This window comes from Podarcis gaigeae, assembly GCF_964106915.1.
Source record: "Podarcis gaigeae genome assembly, chromosome: Z".
Classification (NCBI taxonomy): Eukaryota; Metazoa; Chordata; class Lepidosauria; order Squamata; family Lacertidae; genus Podarcis; species Podarcis gaigeae.
Genome location: NC_139691.1, coordinates 10,507,923 through 10,529,512, shown reverse-complemented (window position 1 = coordinate 10,529,512; position 21,590 = coordinate 10,507,923). Strand labels below are relative to the sequence as shown.

Sequence of the window (21,590 nt, the reverse complement as noted above, 5' to 3'; positions counted from 1 at the left end):
TGAGTGATGAGCACATTCTGAAATCCTGGTTTGAACTGCAGGGCTGTATATTATTATTATTATTATTATTATTATTATTATTATTATTAATACCCCCCCCCCATCTAGCTGGGTTTCTCCAGCCACTCTGGGCGGCTTCCAACAAAATATTAAAATACAATAGTCTGTTAAACATTAAAAGCTTCCCTAAACAGGGTTGCCTTCAGATGTCTTCTAAAAGTTTGGTAGTTGTTTCTCTTTGACATCTGGTGGGAGGGCATTCCACAGGGCGGGTGCCACTACCGAGAAGGCCTTCTGCCTGGGTCCCTGTAACTTGGCCCTCAGTGCTGGACCTCAGTGTCTTGGCAGAATGATGGGGGTGGAGATGCTCCTTCAGGTATACTGGACCGAGGCTGTTTAGGGCTTTAAAGGTCAGCACCAACACTTTGAACTGTGCTCAGAAACGTACTGGGAGCCAATGTGTTGTTGTTGTTTTTAAAAAGCTCAGACTTTTGAAGCAATTAGTTTCCTCCAGTTGAGTGTACAGAACCAGGACTCAGGGTTGTTGTAACCATTTAGGAATCTGTGTACTGGACAATGGATTTGACAAGCCTGCGTAAACACATCCTGCTGTTGCATTTGCAGAAATGAATATCGACGGGAGGAGCTCTTCCTCCAGCTACTTGGATGAAGCAAAGCACTTGACGGCCTGTGCAAAGTAAGTCCAGATGAGCCAAGAGAGAGCCTGTCACTCTGTGTGCCAGTTGTCAGAAATGCCAGGCTAGGGTGGTTGGGAAACAAGTGTCTCATTTTGGATTTGCTTATGTACTTCTGAGTTTTGCCAGGGCAACACTGAGGCTAGAAAGGAAGAGGCTAACAGGCAGTGCGACCCTCTGAACTGGTTATACATCTTGGCTGTGAGTCCTGGAAGACCTGATACTTTCCTTGCAGGCCTTTTCCCACCTTGCCTGGGAGGGAGGGGCCCTGACTGACTCCAGCTACAAAGGCTGAGGCTGCCGAACAGACTCTTGGGCTGGGGGTTTTCTTGTGGAAGGGGGCTGTTGCTGTTATTGATATTACATTTTTGTATCTTTATTTTAGAGGTTATGGTTTATGTGAAAATGTTTGATGTGGCTGTGTACTTTTTGCTGTTTTATTTATTGCTTATGGCTACTTTTGTTACATTTGTAATTACATAATTCTGCCCCCCCCCATGTTGTAAGCTGCCTTGAGCATGGTTTGAACTATGGAAAGGTGGCATACAAATAAAATGTATGTGTGCATGTATGTATGTTTGTATATAAGAAGGCATGAAGTTGGGGGCTGGCTGAGGACTGGTCCTACTACTAGTCTCCATGTCAAAGGAGAACACATGAAAGAATGATTGGCAGCTGTGGTGCGTGGTGAAATAGTGAGTGGAGCCCAGAATGCATGACTTTTGCAGGGGGTGGGGGTGGGGGTCTGTTGAGAAAGACAGGCAGTTAAACAGGAGTTGAAGAGATGAAAAGATGGATTAATTATAATTTTGGTGGTCAGAATAGCTATTACAGAAGGGTTAGGGATATTAGATCGATTCATTCTTTTTCAGCAAAGGTAAAGGGACCCCTGACCATTAGGTCCAGTCGTGGCTGACTCTGGGGTTGCGGCGCTCATCTCACTTTATTGGCCGAGGGAGCCGGCGTACAGCTTCTGGGTCATGTGGCCAGCAGGACTAAGCCGTTTCTGGTGAAGCCAGAGCAGCACACAGAAACGCCGTTTACCTTCCCGCCAGAGCGGTACCTGTTTATCTACTTAAACTTTGACGTGCTTTTGAACTGCTGGGTTGGCAGGAGCAGGGACCGAGCAACTGGAGCCCACCACATCGCAGGGATTCGAACCGCCGACCTTCTGATCTTATATGATTGCTTATTCTGGTTTTCATTTTCCATTTAGATATATTTTTACTGTGCTACATCCATATAAGTCTACACAGATTGAAATCAATTGGCATGACTAACTTCGTTCCATTCATTTCATGGCCTCTAGTCTAAAACTTGTTTGGATACAACACCACTGATTTTTGAATTCATAGATTTGTTCTAGTCTGGGGAACCTTTAGGGCTTTCTGCCACCCCCATGAGTTGGAGATACATCCATTAATGTGCCCAGTGTTGGACATTGGCACACCTGTCAAGAACCAGCTCAGCAGGATAAGTATGTGTGTCTCCCAAATGCAGCATATTTTTTAAGTCAGCGTAATCATTAAACCAGAGAGGATGTAGCAGAGATCATTACATCCCAAGGGTTACATCCACTGTTAGTCCTACATGGAGTGAACTTGTTGAAATTAATGGTCATGACTGATTTGGGCCCATTTCAGTAGGTCTTCTCTATGTAGAAACTTAGTTGGATACATTCCAAATCATCTAAGCCAGGGGGCCACAAACTTTTTTGAGTGAGTGGGTGCATTTGGAATTTTAGAGAGTGTTATGGCAGCAGTCACAAAATGGCTGCCATGGGGAGCATGGCATAATAGCTGCCACAACTAAAAGAGCAGAGAAAAAGACAGGACCACAACATAGTCTGGGAATACTCCCTTTGCCCCTGCACATACACCTGTCATCTATGTGCTTCTCTATTCAGAATGAAAGAAGAGGGGTAAGTATCTGATTCTGGCATGAAAGCTGGGCGTGTTTAAGTGGGTGTATTCAATGGAAGGGATAGCTGGTATTCAGAGGCATATTAGTAATGAATAGTTAGAGTATGCATGTTGGAACCAGAGTGGGAAAAGGTTGTTCTCTTTATGGAATCAGGGTCTTGTTCTGCTTTCACCCTGTGTAGGTACAAGCCTCTCAGAGGAGAACCTCAGTCTGCCTCCTCCCATGCCGTGATGGATATATCTCTTATCAGTGGATTGGAAGCAAACACAGAAGACTTATCTATTGTAAGTAAGGTGGTCACCCCTGTTAAATAAATAACAACGTCAGAACAGCTCTGCTGGATCAGGCCAAAGGCCCGTCTGGTCCAGCACTCTGTCCTCACAACAGCCAACCAGATGTCCCAGTGGAAAGTCCCCAAGCAGGACCTGAAATCTCTCCCCACTTGTGATTCCTGATCCTCTGACTCTGGAGGGAGAACATGGCCATCATGGCTGGTAGCTCTGCAGTCCTATGCACCATGTTGTCCTGGGGCATTGTGAAAAATTTAAAATGGCGGCATGTTGTCACTTTCCACTTCCACCGGGTAATCCCAAGTCTGGGGATCCTCCAGTGTAAGAGGCGGTCCATCAGGCAACCTCTTGACAAGGCCTCCCTCAAGCTGAAACCAGCCCAGTTCAGGTTAGATTACCAGTTTAACATGACAGCCATTTCATGAAAACATGCAACCCAATTCCACTCGCACCATCATGGCCTATTTTTACAGTTTTCTGCTATAGATTCTGTGCTTTTTCCCCTGGTAGTATGCTCCAGTATGCACTACCGACACCTTTTCCTGCCAGGGCCCAGTTGCTGCCCCTGCGCCCAGGGCTGGCTGGAGTGCAAGTGTCCCACTCCCCGAGGAGTGTGAGAGTGGGAGACACAGCATGTGACAGACTGCCCTGCCCTGGCTGCTGGCCGCATGTGCCCTGGTTGCCTCTCTAGCAGAGCTCATGATGGTTGTGGTGGGGCGGGTGCAGAAGCTGCCAGTGAGAAGGCACTGTATATGTTAATATAGTTGTTCTTGTGGTCACAACCAAGACTAGTTGCTGAATTCTCTCTCTCTCCCTCTCCCTGCTCAGCTTGCGAATAACATTGACCAGTTGATTGCAAGCTATGAGATAACCAATGGACATGTTCTGGTGCAAATAGACTCGGTAGGTTCTCTATGGCTTCTCTGTCCTTTTCATTAAAATAAAATGTTTCATCGGTTATAGTCATTTTCCAGTTCTTCTGTGCCAGGGCTGGATCTTCTCCTAATTCTAATAATCAACCAGTATCTCAGAATTATCCACCAAGTTGTGCAACTGATGTAGGGGGACACTGATTTGGGCAAAAACATATGTTTTTGACTTTTTAAAGTGTTTTTTTTTTTTTTGGATAAGGCCAGTCCACTTCCCAGTGGGTGGTATTGCAGGCAGGCCATGTGACCTCCGCACTCAGCGGGGGCTGGGCTAAGCCTCCTCGTCATTAGGGAGCCCCGGCTGCGTCACGGCTCCCGGCCAGCCAATCCGGTTGGCTGGGAGGCATGGCTTACCCCTTTTAAGCAGCCGCACTGCCAGGGGATCCCCCCTTCTGGTTCTGGCTTCCGCGGATCTCCCGCCCTCTTTTCATGTGTTTGTCATATTGGCCTTGCTATGGACCTCAGTTGGTCACTGTTGAGGGGCCTGGTAGGAATTTTTCCACTCGGCAAATTGGCACTGGCCATTTGGTTTTCGCCCACCTCGTAGCAATCACCACAACTTTTGTAAGGTTTGGTGGTTAAGCATTGGTAAAAACCTGGTTTGGGGGAGGGGAGGTGTGGCCATCACCTGCTCCTTCATTTTCAAGGGTATTCCGTTAAAGGAAGCCGGGGGTCGTGGTTCCTGTCCGAAGCCCAAGTGGAGGCTAGGGCCATGGCACAACCGTCCAGTGACCATGGGGGGAGCTCCCAGTTGATGTACATCAGGGTTGGACAACTACCAAGAGACTGCGATCTACTCACAGAATTAAAAACTGGCAGTGATCTACCCCCTTTTTTGGGGTTCAGGTCAAAGTTGTTGAGCTTCTTTAGGTAGGAGTAAAACACAGATTTTTGTGAATTCAAGCCTAAGCTCAAGGAGGGAAAAAGAGCTTACTCGCTGAGTAAACTCCATCTTCCGTTTCTGCAGCTCATGCAACAATGGAGGGCAGGGCCAGATTCTATTTTACCAACGCTAAGGAAAGGGACCACGATCTACCAAGACCTCCCGGGGATCTACCGGTAGATCATGATCGACCTGTTGGACGTCCCTGATGTACATCAACAGGGCTCCCCCTACTGGTGGTTAACCCTTGTGAGACTTCCTGCATGGCGGGCAGGAGTCAGATATAGTCGGTTCAATTCCAGTGCCTAAGCCAATTCCACTCAGATTCTGCAACCAATAAAGTTGTGGCCTAAATTTTGCCCATTAACTCAATATACAGTGTCCACATGTTATTATTCAACATAAGGGGAAGGTCTTGGGGTCTTGACACGCAACATTGTTTTACCAGTCTGGTGTTTGTTGCTTGGGGGGAAGGGTAGGATTGACTTGTACATCATTGTTATGTAACTTTATTATTATTATTATTTATCATTGTTATGTTACCTTTCCCGCCCCGACCTGGCCACAGTGATCCATGCGACAGTCATCTCCAGGCTTGACTACTGTAATTTGCTCTATGCGGGGCTGCCCTTGAAGCTGTCCCAGAAACTCCAGAGGGTGCAGAATGCTGCAGCGAGGCTCCTCACGGGGTCTCTGCCACGGGAGCATATTCACCCAGTGCTTTTCAAGCTGCACTGGCTCCCGGTGGAGTACAGGGTCAGATTTAAGGTGCTGCTTTCGACCTTTAAAGCCCTTCACGGCCTAGGACCCTCGTACCTACGGGACCGCCTCTCCCGGTATGCCCCACGGAGAGCCTCAAGGTCCATAAATAGCAACACCTAGAGGTCCCGGGCCCTAAGGAAGTTAGATTAGCTTCAACCAGAGCCAGGGCCTTTTCAACACTGTCTCCGGCCTGGTGGAACGCTCTGCCCCATGAGACCAGGGCCCTGCAGGATCTGATTTCTTTCCGCAGGGCCTGTAAGACAGAGTTGTTCTGCCTGGCCTTTGGCTTAGAGCCAATTTGATTCCCTCCCTCCCTTTCTTTCTTTTTTCCTTTCCTTCTCCTCCTGCGATGAGGCTACATTTTAATATTTTAATGTTTCCATATTTTAATGTTGTATTTTAATGTTGTTTTTAAGTTGTAATCATTCAATTTGTTTTTATTATTGCTTGTAAGCCGCTCTGAGCCCGGCCTTGGCTGGGGAGAGCAGGGTATAAATAAAAATTATTATTATTATTATTATTATTATTATTATTATTATTATTATTATCATTGCCATCATGCAGTGTATTATTAATAATTAATTATGATCTGTTATGCCAGGTTTCCAAATCTGCATAGAGCATTCTTTCAGGTATCAAAAAGGGAATAGAGGAATGGGTTTTTCAGGGTACTGAGGTATCTTTCCTAACCAATGAAAACCAATGGCTAGAAACTTTAAAAATAAATTAAAAATGTGGCAACGACTGAGATACTTGAGGCCAGACTACAATGTGATGCAAGCTGGCTATGACCAGATATCCCAATATTTTCCACCTTTTACTCAAATACAGTTGCAGTTTGTGTTCGAAATTGCAGTGGCAGTGGGAGAGGTGCTTGTTGTTGTTGTTTAGTCGTTTAGTCGTGTCCGACTCTTCGTGACCCCCTGGACCAGAGCACGCCAGGCACTCCTGTCTTCCACTGCCTCCCGCAGTTTGGTCAAACTCATGTTGGTAGCTTCGAGAACACTGTCCAACCATCTCGCCTTCTGTTGTCCCCTTATCCTTGTGCCCTCAATCTTCCTCAACATCAGGGTCTTTTCCAGGGAGTCTTCTCTTCTCATGAGGTGGCCGAAGTACTGGAGCCTCAGCTTCACAATCTGTCCTTCCAGTGAGCACTCAGGGTTGATTTCCTTCAGTATGGAGAGGTTTGATCTTCTTGCAGTCCATGGGACTCTCAAGAGTCTCCTCCAGCACCATAATTCAAAAGCATCAATTCTTCGGCGATCAGCCTTCTTTATGGTCCAGTTCTCACTTCCATACATCACTACTGGGAAAACCATAGCTTTAACTATATGAACCTTTGTTGGCAAGGTGATGTCTCTACTTCTCAAGATGCTGTCTAGGCCTGTCATTGCCCTTCTCCCAAGAAGCAGGCGTCTTTTAATTTTGTGGCTGCTGTCACCATCTGCAGTGATCATTGAGCCCAAGAAAGTAAAATCTCTCACTGCCTCCATTTCTTCCCCTTCTATTTGCCAGGAGGTGATGGGACCAGTGGCCATGATCTTCGTTTTTTTGATGTTGAGCTTCAGACCATATTTTGCGCTCTCCTCTTTCACCCTCATTAAATGGTTCTTTAATTCCTCCTCACTTTCTGCCATCAAGGTTGTGTCATCTGCATATCCGAGGTTGTTGATATTTCTTCCGGCAATCTTAATTCCAGCTAGGGATTCATCCAGCCCAGCCTTTCACATATAAGTTAAATAAGCAGGGAGACAAAATACAGCCTTGTCGTACTCCTTTCCCAATTTTGAACCAATCAGTTGTTCCATATCCAGTTCTAACTGTAGCTTCTTGTCCCACATAGAGATTTCTCAGGAGAGGTGCTTAGCTCTGCCTGATTTGCACATAAATCAGACCATGGCTTAGTGCAAAATGTGTAGGCTCTAGAAGAGAAGATCCTGGCCACTTTGCTTCTCCCTGGTCATTTTGCTGCTTGCACTATTATGCTGAACTGAGCCATGGGAAGGTCCATAGCTCAGTGGCAGAACCACCCAGAGTGGTTGGGGCAACCCAGTCAGGTGGGAGGGGTACAAATAAAAGTAATAATAATAATAATAAATTTTATTTATATCCCGCTCTCCCCAGCCGAAGCTGGGCTCAGGGCGGCTAACAACAATAAAATAGTACAACATTCTAAAATCATTTCATTATAAAATTAATTCAATTCAAATCGATTGCAACCATTAGGCTAAAGTTCTGTGAAGATTGCCAAAGGAGGGAGTCAAAGGCCTGGTGGAACAGCTCTGTCTTGCAGGCCCTGCAGAAAGATGTCAAGTCCCGCAGAGCCCTAGTCTCTTATGACAGAGCGTTCCACCAGATTGGAGCCACAGCCAAGAAAGCCCTGGCTCTACATGAGGTCAGCCTAACCTCTCTGTGGCCTGGGACCTTTTGTTTGAAGACCGCAAGTTCTTCTGTGGGACATACCAGGAGAGGTGGTCCCATAGGTACAAGGTTCCTAGGCCGTATAGGGCTTTACCAGCACCTTAGACCTGATCCTGTACTCCACCGGGAGCCAGTGCAGCTGGTATAGCACCAGGTGAATGTGATCTCGCAGCGAGGACCCTGTAAGGAGTCTCGCCGTGGCATTCTGCACCCGCTGGAGTTTCTGGGTCAGTCTCTGGGTCAGTAAGATGATGATGATGCAGAAGGTCCAGGCTCTATCACTGGTTTCTCCAGATAGGGCTCAGAAACACACGTGCCTGATTTCCAGGGGATCCACTCTCAGGCAGTGTGGGCAGTATTAGGCTAGATGGACCAGCTATCTGACTCTATATAAGGCAGTTTCCTGAGGTTGCAGTTTAGCTGTCCCATACAAACCACATGCCATAAATCATAAGACAAACCTTGGCTGAACCATGAACCTGGGTTTGGACAACATACCAAGCCATTGCTTAGCTCAGCACTAACCATTCAGAGCAGATTTGGGGAGGGCGCTGTGATGAGGTTTCATTGGAAGAATGGAAATCCTTATACTAATGGAAAGAGTGATTTGGATACTGCCCTGTGCTTGTAGGGCGAATGTTCGTGTGGAATTAGCGGGGGGGGGGGGTACATTGCCCTGCATGGTGCCACCTTTTTGCCATACACCACAAGTAGATTTCATTGAATTTTTTTCCCTGGGGCTAAATTTACATTTCTTCCCCATGACATGAATGAACTCGGGCTCTCTGGACTTACAATGCAAGGAGATTGGGGGAAAATAGGCCCCATGGTTGTGGGGAAATTCCTCAAGTCAATCCATCCTAACTTGTATTCTGTTTCCAATAAGATTCCAGCAAATGAATTTCTGTGCATTGGGTTCCGAGTAACAGAAGTATTCCGTGTTGGAATGGCAAGCCCAGGAAGCTTCACAGTGTATGAATATCACACCCCTGGTAAGGAGACAGTTCCTCTAAGCCAGAGCTTTCCAAACTGTGTGTCACGACACATTAGTGTGTCGGCTGCAGTGTGTAGGTGTGTCGTGCGAATGCTCCCTGCTCTTCTCCTGGGGCTGGAAAGGGATTAGTTTGTGAAATATACTTGGAGTCGAGTGTGGATTTCATGCTCTTTATTCAGCTTATAGTAGCGAGGAATGGAAGTTCCCCCAAAATGCCTGCTTTATATACATTATTTACACAATGGGCCCCACATGATTGGCTAATTCCGGGAATCTCCTGTAGGCAAATCAGGTTGCGGATTCACTTTCACCTGGAGCTGGATTGGGTGGCTCCTGTGGACCAATCAGACTGCTGCATTCTGAATCCTATTGTTCTAGGACCAATCAGACTGCTGCATTCTGAATCCTATTCAACTCAGTACATAACAGTTTGGTTTGCTAGTAAAACTGAATTACTGTGTCGCGAAATGATGCATGCCTAAAAAGTGTGTCACCAGCATGAAAAGTTTTCGAGAACTCTGCAGTATATAGCAGGCTTTGGGTGCAAGAGGTCCAAATTTCAATCCAGGCAGGTCTTAGAAGGACCTCTTTCTGAAGATCTGGAAAACCACTGCCATTGAGTGTTGACAGTGCTGGGCTAGATGGAGCAGTGGTTTGACAGGGGATAAGGCAGCTTCCCTCTGTTCCCTTTCCCCACTTGATCTTCACAGTTGGACTTGCGCTAGTGCTTGCATCCTTGAGCAGCTGCCAGGACTCTGGCATCTCAGGAGGGTCCATCATTGATCCCTGCCCTGAGCCCTCCCGGAAATAAATTTGCCTGGCCCAGCCCTCCAAGCAGCACCAGGTGACTGGGCTTAGCTGCCATTTTAATTTCCCACAATACCCTGGAGCAACACTATATAGAGGATATTACCGGGAATGGGGGCTGCCCCTAGCCACCTGGTGCTGCTTACACCAGTGCTGCCTCCGCTGGGTAAGACCATCAGAGGACCAGCCCAAGGGCACGTGAGCCACACCTCTGTCATGTCTGAAGCCAGTCATGCACCAGTCAGAGTGGTGTGACATTACATTAATTGCATGAATGCAATTAATTACACAGGGTTCTTGGTTATGGAAAGAGTTGCTATGAAGAAGTCGGAGTGGCCAAGGAGCTGTGGGGTGGGGGAGTTGAATTCTTTCCTTCTTTGTCATGATCGCAACAAAAATCTCCTCTCTGTAGTTGTTTCCTTTTCATGGGAAGCAACTCTCTTTGGTGTCAAGAGGAGTTTCCCCTGAAATGCAAACAGTAGCTTTGAAGAGATGAGAGAAAATCTCCCCCTAGCCACACCACACTATTCCAAAGCTGCTCAGGCTTTTCATCTGCTGCTGTTTACATAACAAAAGACACGTGTGCTAATTGCAGTCAGGTCCATAATTTCACATCTTACTTGGTCCTCATTAGGGCTCCGAATTCTTTCTGAGTTTCTCAGTAGAATTGCTCTGTATTCTTGTTTACATCTTGGCTCGTGGGACTTTGACACCCACCACTCTCTGTCTTTCTGAAACTTTGATTTCCCACAGATAAACAGTGCTCTGTATTTTACGATCCTTATGGAGAAGACTCACTTGTAAGACTCTGTGAAGGGGTAGAGTGCAAATGTATGGAAGGTAAAAATGTTTTCCTGCAAATGGGGATGGAATAATTTGCCAGCTTTATTTCTCTTTGCTTGATTTATCCAATCTTCAATTCAGTTCCCCACATTTCTGTAGCAATTTGCAAATTTTCCTTTAAAAAAACGCTAATAAAATTTCTTCAAAATTTCTTCCAATAAACAATTTTTTTTGTAATCAGTTTTGACTAATATATTAGGAGAGCTGGCTTGCACAATGCCTTTTTAATGTTATTTTCACTAATATATTCATATTTGTGCACATGTTCCCCTAATACATAAAAATATTGTTTGGATGTAGAACAGCATAGCAAATTTCAGATAAGTGCACATTTTGAGGGTGGTCATGTTTTGGTTCTCATATTGTTTTAGAAAGTGCAAATTTGATAAATTTGGCTTTAAATAAGAATGGAATCAAATCTCCCCCTCACTCTACATGCAAGTAAATTCCTACTGACTTCAATGGAACTCACTTCCCAAGTGACATTGCTGCCAATGTTTAAATTGCTAATATATTACAGGATCGTGTAGTGTGACTCATTGCATTGAAGGCCTTAGTGTGAAAGTGTTTCCTGCTGTTAATAGGAATTTATAAGTGTGAGCTACAACAAAATGTTCCAGCCAGCCACACCAACCTTCAAGCCATTCCATTCTGTTCCCCTCCCACAACAGTAATTCAGAATTCCATGGCTGCTGAGGTCGCTCAGCCTTATTGGGCTGTTTTTTGAGTCCCCTGCCCTTTGCTTTGTAGGAAGAATTAAAGGATTCTCTTGGTTCGCTGAACTGGAACAACTTAAGCAGATATTAGGGCGGGGGGAAGGAAGTTGGAACAAGGCAAAAAGTTTCTGCTTGTGCTGTTTCTCTGTTTTGCTCAAATATAGCGGAATGTGGTCGCATGCAGAAAAGACTGGATGAGTCTATAAGTTTCAATTCTCGGAATGAAGTGGCATGCCAGAAGGACATTGCATATGGTAAGATTTTAAGGGTTGGTGCATGCTATTCGTCCCCCCCCCCATATTTACTTTCAGCATTTTTACTCTGCCTTTTAACTCAGAAAGGTTTCAGAAAGGCTTGATAATAATGATGATGATGATAATAATAATAATAATAATAATAATAATAATAATAATAATTATTATTTATATCCCGCCCTCCCCAGCCAAAGCCTGGCTCAGGGCGGCTAACAACAATAAAAAAATACAACATTCTAAAATCATTTCATTATAAAATTAATTCAAATCAAATTGATGGCAACCATTGGGCTAGAGTTCTGTGAAGGTTGCCAAAGGAGGGAGTCAGGCTGTACCCTTCAAAAATAGTATGAAGGTAGCCCCTCCTGTCAGGCTCACAGTCTAAAAAGACACGACACACAAGGAGAAAGGAGTGGGAGGGAGGAGGGTTAAGCAAGCACAAGTTCTTCCAAGTTATAGTTATTAAAGTTACAGCCAGTGTCAGTGGTGGTTATTGTGATCTTGGGCTTGATAAAGAACAGTCTCTTCCCTGAAAGCACCCTTCCTCCATCAGATCTAGGAACAGAACTGGTGCTAATGACCAAGCAGGAGCACAGGGCAGATCGTCCCTCAGACAGCTGACTTGATGACAGTTAGAATCTGACCAGCAGGGCAGTGTTTTAAAAGCTGTCCAGGAAGCTGGAATACAGGATTAGACAAATTCATGGAGGAGAAGGCCATCAATGTCTCCAAGCCATGATGGATATATTCTCCCTCAAGAGTCGGAGGCAATATGGGTTGCTGGGAAGTACAAGTAGGGAGAATTCTGTTGCAATCAAGTCCTGATTGTGTGTTTCCCGTTGAGACTTGTGTGCTTGCCATCATGTCATCCACTGTGAGAACAGGGTTGTGGACTAGGGGAGAATAGGATTGTGGTCTAGATGGGCCAACAACCTGATCTTCTTATGTTTGTGTAATCATGGTGCCATGAAGCAGAAGAGGTACAGGCTGTGTCACAAAGAGACACAGTACCCTTCAGCACTTCCCCTTGTGATCTCCCAGTCTGAGGATGTGGGCCTTCTTACTTGACTCAAAGGCTGAAGGCTCCATATAGCTCCAGCTCTCTGCTAGACAACATCCCCAACAGGAGTGAATTCTTGAGTTAGTAGGGCCCACTGGGAACTGTCCATGGTCCTGACTGATCCAACCTCTGTTTAAAGAGACCTGACCAGTCTTAGCATGCTCAGAAGAGGTTCAGCCTCTGTCTGCATCCTTTCCAAGCTTCAAGACCCATGGAAAAGTATATCCTGCACTCCAGAGCTGGTGTAAGATTCTAGGTGGTAGTGTCTGGGTCAGCTTGATCTAGGAGACCTTCCAGCCTGATCTAGCAAGATAAGAATAATTATCAACTGAATTATTTTATCTCTCAGTTAGGGCCTAATGATGCTCAGAACACCCCAATCAAAGATGGGGGGGGGGATGTAAAGGAGCAACACTGCGGTTTGGAGATGGGTACTATAGTATGATACAGTGGCCTCAAATTGTGCCTGAGAATGTTTAAGAGCAAATTATGAGCATGTTCAGTTCTCCAGGGCTGTTGCCAGCTGTAGTCTAGTATCTTGAGGGCAACATATTGGCTGCTTCCATTTTACTGTGTTCTGGCAAGCATGCAACATGGAAATCAGGTTCAGATATTGTATAATCTTACTGGCCAGTGATTTTGGGACCCTCGGGTGCAGCCTCCCTCCCATGTGAAAAAGGCAGGGTATTAAAAGTACACATTTTCTTGTATTGCATTTGATTATCTTGGATACTCTGAAAAATATAGAAATGGTTGCACTCTTAGGGTTTCAGGCTCCTCTGCCGTTCTTGGTATTCTAGCAAATGCCCAAACTTTCCACCCTCTGGAGATTATCTTTAATTTTATATTTATATATGTCACCCGGTGTAATATTAAACTCAGAACAGTTTGTAATTCCAATTAAAACAATAAGATGCCTGGACTTCCAGGAGAGAGGAATAGTGATTCGGCTGTCTCTCTGTTAGCTCCTGCTGACAGAAGATAATTATTTAGTGATTGATAACAGTGAGACAGATAGTCTGACTACTAAATCACTCTGTAGTTAACGGTGACCTGGGAGTTAACCAATAATTACTTTTAAGAGAGGACTCCATATTCTATTTATTTGATTTTTGTAGTTGTTATTTTACTGTAATATGGGGAAATCTTAATTATTATTTTTTAAAAATCCCAATAAGATGTGCAATAAAGCAAATTAAATCCTGTAAGCAAATTGCCCAAATACCAACTAAACCAATAGTGAAAATTTAATGTCTAGTGTTTAAAATTCAGCAACCTTCCAGCCCTTTTAAATTTTTATTTAGAATACTTATATCCTGCTTTATAGCCCCAGGAGGCTCCCAGACAACTTACAAAAGACCCCCACAGCAAAAGTTGTGCTCAAATATGGTTCAGGAATATAAGCAACAAGGTGCCAAGATTATTTAGGGGGCATTTCCTGCCCTAAGGCTGGTCTTCAGACTATAAAAAGGGCCCTGCTGGGTCAGTTCAAAGATCCCATCTAGTCCGTTCTCACAGTGGCAACCAGATGCCCCAAAGGGAAGCCCTCAAGATGTCCATGGGGGAGTCCTGGTGTTGTCCTTTGACCTTTTCCTACTATGCATCAGAACCCGGTCCTGTGGCAGTGGAGTGGAGCTGAACAACTGAAACCTCCTCAGCCCACATTGGAGGTAGTCCTCTTGTGACTTTAAATACAAAACTTAAAATACAACATTTTAAAATACAAACAATTATTTAAAATTAAAATTCCCAGGGGAACAAAAATGACTTAACTGGATGTCACAGATGAAAACATGCTGTCTGCTATTGATGGTGGGAATTGGTGATAGCAGCCTTCCACCTCTGCTCAGAGAAAATGCAGAGGCTCTTACCGTCACTTTTAATGAACAAACTCAAGAATGAACCTTTGTCCAGCATTGTTGTTGTTACTGGTTTTTTATTATTATTATTTCTCCTCTGTAGTCTATAAAGTGAATATCCTGTCCTCCAAGCCAGAAGGAAGCTTTGTTAAATACACCGCAACTGTCCTAGATCTCTATAAAAGAGGTGAGAGCATTTGTTATCATGAGCTGAAATGATTCCATTAAGATACAACGGGAGCAGCGAACCCTGTGGCTTTCCAGTTACTGTTCGAGTCCCAATCCCCATCAAGCCAATGGCCAGAGATTTGTTTGTTTATTTGATTGATTAAATTTCTATACCGCCCTTCATCCAAGGACCACAGAGTGGTTTACAATATAAAAACACAAAACCACATGACATAGTAACAACACCCTACCACCGTTTAAAAGGCCATAGATTGTTTAACTAACCAAAGGAATTGTGGGAGTTGTCATCCAGTAATCTCAGGAACACGGGTAGCGCTGTGGTCTAAACCATAGAGCCTAGGGCTTGCCTATCAGAAGTTCGGCAGTTCAAATCCCCTCGACGGGGTGAGCTCCCGTTGCTGGGTCCCTTCTCCTGCCAACCTAGCAGTTCGAAAGCACGTCAAAGTGCAAGTAGATAAATAGGTACCGCTCCGGCGGGAAGGTAAACAGCATTTCTGTGCGCTGCTCTGGTTCGCCAGAAGCGGCTTAGTCATGCTGACCTGGAAGCTGTACTCCCTCGGCCAGTAAAGCGAGATGAGCACCGCAACTCCAGAGTCATCCGCGACTGGACTTAATGGTCAGGGGTCCCTTTACCTTTACTAATCTCAGGAAGACCCCCCCCCCCCAGTATTCCACGAGGAGAGCATGAAGTCATGGCCATGTGGGAAACATTTTTCACCCCAAGCACCACCTTCCCAGCTGGGCAGCCTTCTGAGGGCTGCATGCCAGTGTTGGGCGGGGTCAGAGGCAAACATGGGCAGAACAACAAATATAAATTTTGTCTTTGTGATTCTGTCTTGCAGAAATGACAGAACTACTAGCTGGCCTTTGGGCTCCTTCTAACCTCCTATTTTTATTCCAGGGGAGGCTTTTGCTCAGAAGAACTCAGAAGTCATCTTTATTAAAAAGAATTCATGTGTCGATGTTCAGCTTAATCCAGGAGAGAATTACCTGATCATGGGGAAAGAGGCCTTGAAGATAGGAGATGGTGCCAATGCCAAGTAAGTAAGCTTGGATTTACAGTGCATGATATGTAAAGACTACGTTCGGGGCTTTTTTAATTTAGAGAAAAGTTGAGGGTATCTTATGTAGGTGGGGGTGGGGAGAAACCTAAGTAGGGATCCCAATAAATAGCCCAATGAAGAGGGGGTAGGGAATGGAGTATTCAGGAAGAGAACAGGACTAGCTGCTTAGAAACCTGAACAGGATACTCCATTCTACACATCAGGATTGTAGCAGCAATATTTGGGATGATGGGGAAGAGGTGACGTGGTAATAGTGTTATTTTGGAGATTACCCAAATGTATTCTTCACCTCTGCATTGCAAGAGAAAGAGTTGAACCCAATGTCAGACTATTTCCATTATTTTCAAAAGGTCTACAGTTCAGTACAGTTCAGTTGGCCACAACCCAAAGTATTTCAGGGAGCAGTTGAAAGTTGGGTTGTTGTTTTTTTGGTAGACTGGGGTGAAGAGAGGATGTGGAGAGAGCAACCATTCATTTCAATGGGTCTTCTCTGAGTAGAACTTAATTGGTGACAGCCTTTAAAATGTATAAAGTTAAATGTTCAATGGACATCTCTCCTTCAATAATGTATAGTACAGTTTTAGCACTGTGCCCTGAGCACTACCTACAGTAGAAAATAGACATGCAGGTTTTTATTTAGTTAGTTATGATAATATTTTTAGACTGCCTTTTGATGCAAAGAAGGCCCCCTACATGGTGTATGACCACCCTTGGAAACTAATGAAATTGCTAGAACAAATTAAGCATTAAAACAGAATGAATTTTTTTGTACCCGCTGAGTATCTGAACACTCTTCAAAGACAGTCCCATGTAGTGCATCTTGCAGTAGTGTAAACTGTAAATGACCAAGACACGCATCATTGGCCAGATCCATCAAATTTACTTTAGCAGTTTGCGTTCCTTCCATTATTTCACTTAGTTTAAAATGCCCCTTTGACGAGAACCAGCTCGCCATCAGTAAGAATCAGTCTCACACAGAGATGGGTTGAAGAAATCTGGCTGCCCCAGAGCTGCTGCAGCACAGCCTTTATTGTGTAAAGTCAGGAAGATACAAAATACAAGGAATGCAACCTTTTCTAAGCCAGCAGATAAGGACCATCGCACTAGACCACGCAGACAATCAGGCTATGTTACGTGGACCAATCATTAGGACAGCATGAGCTGTCCACGCGTTGATCATGCTCCAAGGATGCTTTTAGCTATGAAGGTAAAGGTAAAGGTACCCCTGCCTGTACGGGCCAGTCTTGACAGACTCTGGGGTTGTGCACCGATCTCACTTAAGAGGCCAGGGGCCAGCGCTGTCCGGAGACACTTCCGGGTCACGTGGCCAGCGTGACAAGCTGCATCTGGCGAGCCAGAGCCACACACGGAAACGCTGTTTACCTTCCCGCTGGTAAGCGGTCCCTATTTATCTACTTGCACCCGGAGGTACTTTCGAACTGCTAGGTTGGCAGGCGCTGGGACCGAGCAGCGGGAGCGCACCCCGCCGCAGGGATTCGAACCGCCGACCTTTCGATCGGCAAGTCCTAGGCACTGAGGCTTTAACCCACAGCGCCACCTGCGTCCCTTTTTAGCTATGAAAGCACCCTGCAACTTTGCTCATGCTCTTATGTACAAGCAATCATTTTCCCACACCCCTTTCCTTCTCCCTTTTTTGTAGATACCAGTATCCATTAGATGCCATGACCTGGATTGAATGGTGGCCTACTGACTCATCTTGCGCTTTGTGCCATGACTTTGTAGAATCAATGGAGGATTTTGTGGAAGATCTCTTTCTCAATGGTTGTTAAACTACTAAAAAACTTTTGTGAACAGTCTTCAGACTGATCAAAGCTTCCCGGGACATGTTTTTTTCCTATGGTTCTTCCCAGCCTTTTAAACAAGGAGAGCTGTATCTGCCTACATATAAAATAGCACTTATTTTTCTTGGAAGTATCTGAGAATTCAGTTTTTGTGTGTTTATAATACAATGAGCTTAATATAAGTGGGCGGGGGAGAGGTGTTGCATGCTTCAGTACTGTGGACAATGTATAATATCCAATACATAATACATTGCCCAACATGGGACTTGTCCACACATCTGCTTGTCTCATGCTTGGACAGCATAGGTCTGAGTGGTTCTCCCCTTGCCCTGCTCCTTACATAGGGAAAAGCTGCTTTTTACCACTAAATCAGAGCAAACGACAATCTGGAGAAAACAAGGTTTGTCATTTGTTCCGACTGAGTGCTAAAGAGCAGTTTTCTCAGGGGAAAGCAGTGGGACAAGAGAAATGTGGGTGAGCCTAACAATCCTAATAATTATCCTAATAATTCACCAAGAGTCCATCTCTATTCCATATGTTTTCCTTCTGCATTCAAAAGTTATCACCATTCATATTTTGTATTTTGCTCTTTTGTTGTTGTTGCTAGGAATATGCATTGCAGCAGCTGTATGGAGACATTCTAAGTCATTGTTAGTGTTTAGAAAATAAATGGGACTTAAATCATAACGATCTTGTCTCCTTGATTTCAATGGATCTAACCTCAGCTAAGCAGCAGAGCAACCCTAATTATAGAAAGCTAGTGTCATTTATGCCCTACTTAAGGTACCTTTTTGTTGGCTAAGTTCCACCAAGGTGCTAGATTATATGAGTGAGCTTAATGGCAATTGGTGTAGGTCTCTTGCCCTGTCCTGCCCCTGCTATACCCCCAGAATGCCTCTTTCAGGGGGACTTACACTGGTTTAAGTTCAGCTGGATAAGCCAGGGTGAGTGGCTTGCACCAGCCTATCTTCAGTTCAGCTGAGGTAAGTGATTTACACCAGTGTAGCCCTGGCTGAGTTGGGACTCAGTCAGGAAAGCCCAAGAACCGCCAACAATCCAAACTCACTTATCCCAATGGATCTTGCTTTTGGACTGAGCTCCTGGTTGAGATCTAATCCTGTAAGACAGGGATGGAGAAGATTTGGTTCTCCAGATCCCAATTCCCAGCACCCCACCCAGCATAGGTAATGATCAGGGACTTATGGGAGATGGATTCCATCAATTACATGGGAGAACCAAAGTTTTCCCATCCTTGCTGCATGGTCTACAAACTATGGTTTCTAGATCAGGGCCAATAACCCAGCAAGTGCTCCAAGCTTCTTTGGTCAGATTTGTTTATATGGAAACAAGTAAATTTGAAAAGATTGCCCTCCCAAAACGCCTAATACTAGTCCTTGAAGGCTAAAGTGTGGCAAGCCACTTATTTCTCTCTGAGTGTTTTTTTTTTTTTTTAATTGCCTATTAAACCAAGATTACCCTTCTGGAAATGAATTGGTTGGTTTCCTATCTAGCTTTGTGGAACCAGAAAAAAACCCCAGTGGACTATTAAATGGTTGACCGCATTCCATTTGGGCACTGTGAAGTAGAAAACTGTATGCACTTCAGGCTTTTACCAGGAAACTTCCCCCCTGGCAGATCATACTGTTGTGTGTCTTAATTTGTAGTGGCTAATCTGCTTGCTGTGTGACTAATATGAGATGAATGAGGCAGCACAGCTCTGTGTGTGAGGCTCCACAGTCCCTATTCACAAATTGAGTTGGTGGCCCACACTAGCATAGGAACCAACTCCTAGGGGCTGAGGTCCCTTCAGCCCCCCCCATAAAATATTTGAGGGGGCCAGCCCCTCTCAAGTTGATGGGTATTGCCATTCAAATGGTGTGCATGCACTGCATCTTCAGACATATTATGCAAGGCGGGGCTTACCTAGCTCCCAAATATTTTATTCAAGTTGGCACCGCTGCATACTAGTGTCTTGCAAGAGAACTTTCAGTGTGCTACAATAAATAAGAATGATCAAAGCATCCACTTCCTGCTGCAGTTCTGCAGCATTAAATATTAAAAACTTCCCTAAACAGGGCTGCCTTCAGATTTCTTTTAAAGATGGGATAGCTGCTTATTTCCTTCACATCTGAAGGGAGGGCATTCCACAGACTGGGTGCCACTACCAAGAAGGCCCTCTGCCTGGTTCTCTGTAACCTCACTTCTCGCAATGCGGGAACCGCCAGAAGGCCCTCGGCGCTGGATCTCAGTGTCTGGGCCAGACAATGGGGATAGAGACGCTCCTTTAGGTATACAGGACCAAGGCCGTTTAGGGCTTTAAAGGTCAGCACCAACACTTTGAAGCGCGCGGCTCTTGCGGGAGGAAAGCCAATAGGCTTGCTTTCGCTGAAGCCAGGAGGGCAAGAGGGATCGGTGCGCACCGATCCCGCTTGCTCTCTTGGCTTCAGGGGTAGCCCCGCAAAGCCTCCTGACCGAATGGGGGTGGAGACAATAAGAAGCACCAATTGTGTAGACTGAGCATTTACAACTGACATTTTCCCAAGACACATGGAAGTGGTTCTGTGTGTGAGTCTCATGGTACCTAACTAAGAGCAGCAGCAACACTTAGCATTCACAGAACATATCCCAACAGTTCAATGTGCTTTGCATACATTAGCTTGGCAATACTTACAACAGCCCTGTAAGGTAGGCTGGCATTAAATTGGCACAGGCAAAGTAAATCAGTACTACTGACTCTGGGCAGTAAAGGCTTCATAGCCATGTAGTGAGGAGCAGGAGCAAGGGCAAGGGCAGTGGTAGCTAGTGAAAGTTCCCAGGCTCAGTGTCTGGCATGTCTCGGAAGGGCTGGGGGAGCTCCTCATCTGAAATCCTGGAGAGCCGCTACCAGTCAGTGCAGACAATACTCAGCTAGTGGACCAGTGCTCTGATAAGGCAGCTTCCTAAGTTCATGTGTCTTAAAGGAAAGACTGTTGGCATCCAGCGGTCTAGAGAGATAATGGTGTACACTTCTGGGGAGAAGCCAAGCTGCTGCATTGGCAACACCAAAGTGACCTCTATAGGGCACAAGCACGGGCAGTGTGTATGGGGGCTGCTCAGATGGCAAGACTCCCTCTCAGCCTTGCTGATGTGGTTTAAAGGAAAGCAGAGCAATATGCTTGGCACCAGCTTGGCTGCAGGAGTTGCCAGAAGGCGGAGTACAAGGCACCATCCAGCTGTCTTAGGTTCTACGTTCCAGATATGCACTGGGTTTACTCCTTAGCCTTTTCTTCTCCCAAAGATATCCCACAATGCAGCAGAGCTTTAGGAGCAGAGTTGTCCTCCAAGAAGTGATACCTTCCCAAGTTGATGAGCCCCATCTGCCCATGCAGAAACCTCTTTCTTGACTGCTGGACCCACTATTGGTCTCACCTGTTCAGTCCACCAGAACCTGTCTTTGCATGCAGAGAAGACCCTAATTGACCGAGGGTTTGAGACCCATCAGCTACTTTCAGCAGGTTTAACTGGCCAGTCAAAGCCATTCCTGGGTTGTGGTTGCTGCCGCATGCTGACAGCTTCTAGGAGCCCCAGGTCCCAGGTGCAAATCCTGGGCATTGTAAGGATTATGTAGCAGGCAGTTGTGGCCGATGCTCATTAGGACTGGTGGGGCGAAGGCAGGGAGGGCAACAGTAGGTGGTATCAGTCAGTGACAGGATGGACTAATCATAGCCTTGCCCTTATTCTCCTTCCTGCCTAGTTCTGCAAGGGCAACCCTGAGACTAAGGAGGGGGAAGCTGATAGCCAGGGTCACACCCCTGGAATGGTTATAAGTAAAAAGGCAGTCAGGTTGGCAGGCTGAGGTTGGTGGGCTGTGTATCACTTGCCAGCCTCTGTTGAACAAGAGATTTGTAATAGCCTCGGTGTACAAGTAGGAATGTTACAAGTGTGTTCCTATTTTCAAATATTATGAGCTCCTTCTGAGGATCAGTTGATTGAACATTCATCCTGCTTTGCTTACTGATGTGGGGAATTAGATTGTAGCAGGTCTTTGTTGAGCATTTATTCTGATCTTCAATGCAGTTCCCCATCACTTTTCTAACCACACAAAGTATGTTTTGGTTTT

At 45.4% G+C, this 21,590-nt stretch overlaps 1 protein-coding gene across 2 annotated transcripts in view; it reads left to right on the top strand.

Moving 5' to 3' along the window:
* C5 (complement C5) overlaps nucleotides 1-18,178 on the top strand; it is a 72,660-nt gene extending 54,482 nt beyond the window's left edge. For both annotated transcript variants that reach the window (XM_083721582.1, XM_083721581.1), the window contains exons 33-41: nucleotides 625-697; nucleotides 2,800-2,902; nucleotides 3,737-3,811; nucleotides 8,790-8,895; nucleotides 10,458-10,544; nucleotides 11,428-11,517; nucleotides 14,540-14,623; nucleotides 15,527-15,665; nucleotides 17,350-18,178. In XM_083721582.1, coding sequence (XP_083577708.1) covers nucleotides 625-697; nucleotides 2,800-2,902; nucleotides 3,737-3,811; nucleotides 8,790-8,895; nucleotides 10,458-10,544; nucleotides 11,428-11,517; nucleotides 14,540-14,623; nucleotides 15,527-15,665; nucleotides 17,350-17,479 — 887 coding nt within the window. In that variant the 3' untranslated portion in view covers nucleotides 17,480-18,178. The remainder of the gene's footprint in view (nucleotides 1-624; nucleotides 698-2,799; nucleotides 2,903-3,736; nucleotides 3,812-8,789; nucleotides 8,896-10,457; nucleotides 10,545-11,427; nucleotides 11,518-14,539; nucleotides 14,624-15,526; nucleotides 15,666-17,349) is intronic.
* The last annotated feature ends 3,412 nt before the right edge of the window (nucleotides 18,179-21,590 follow it).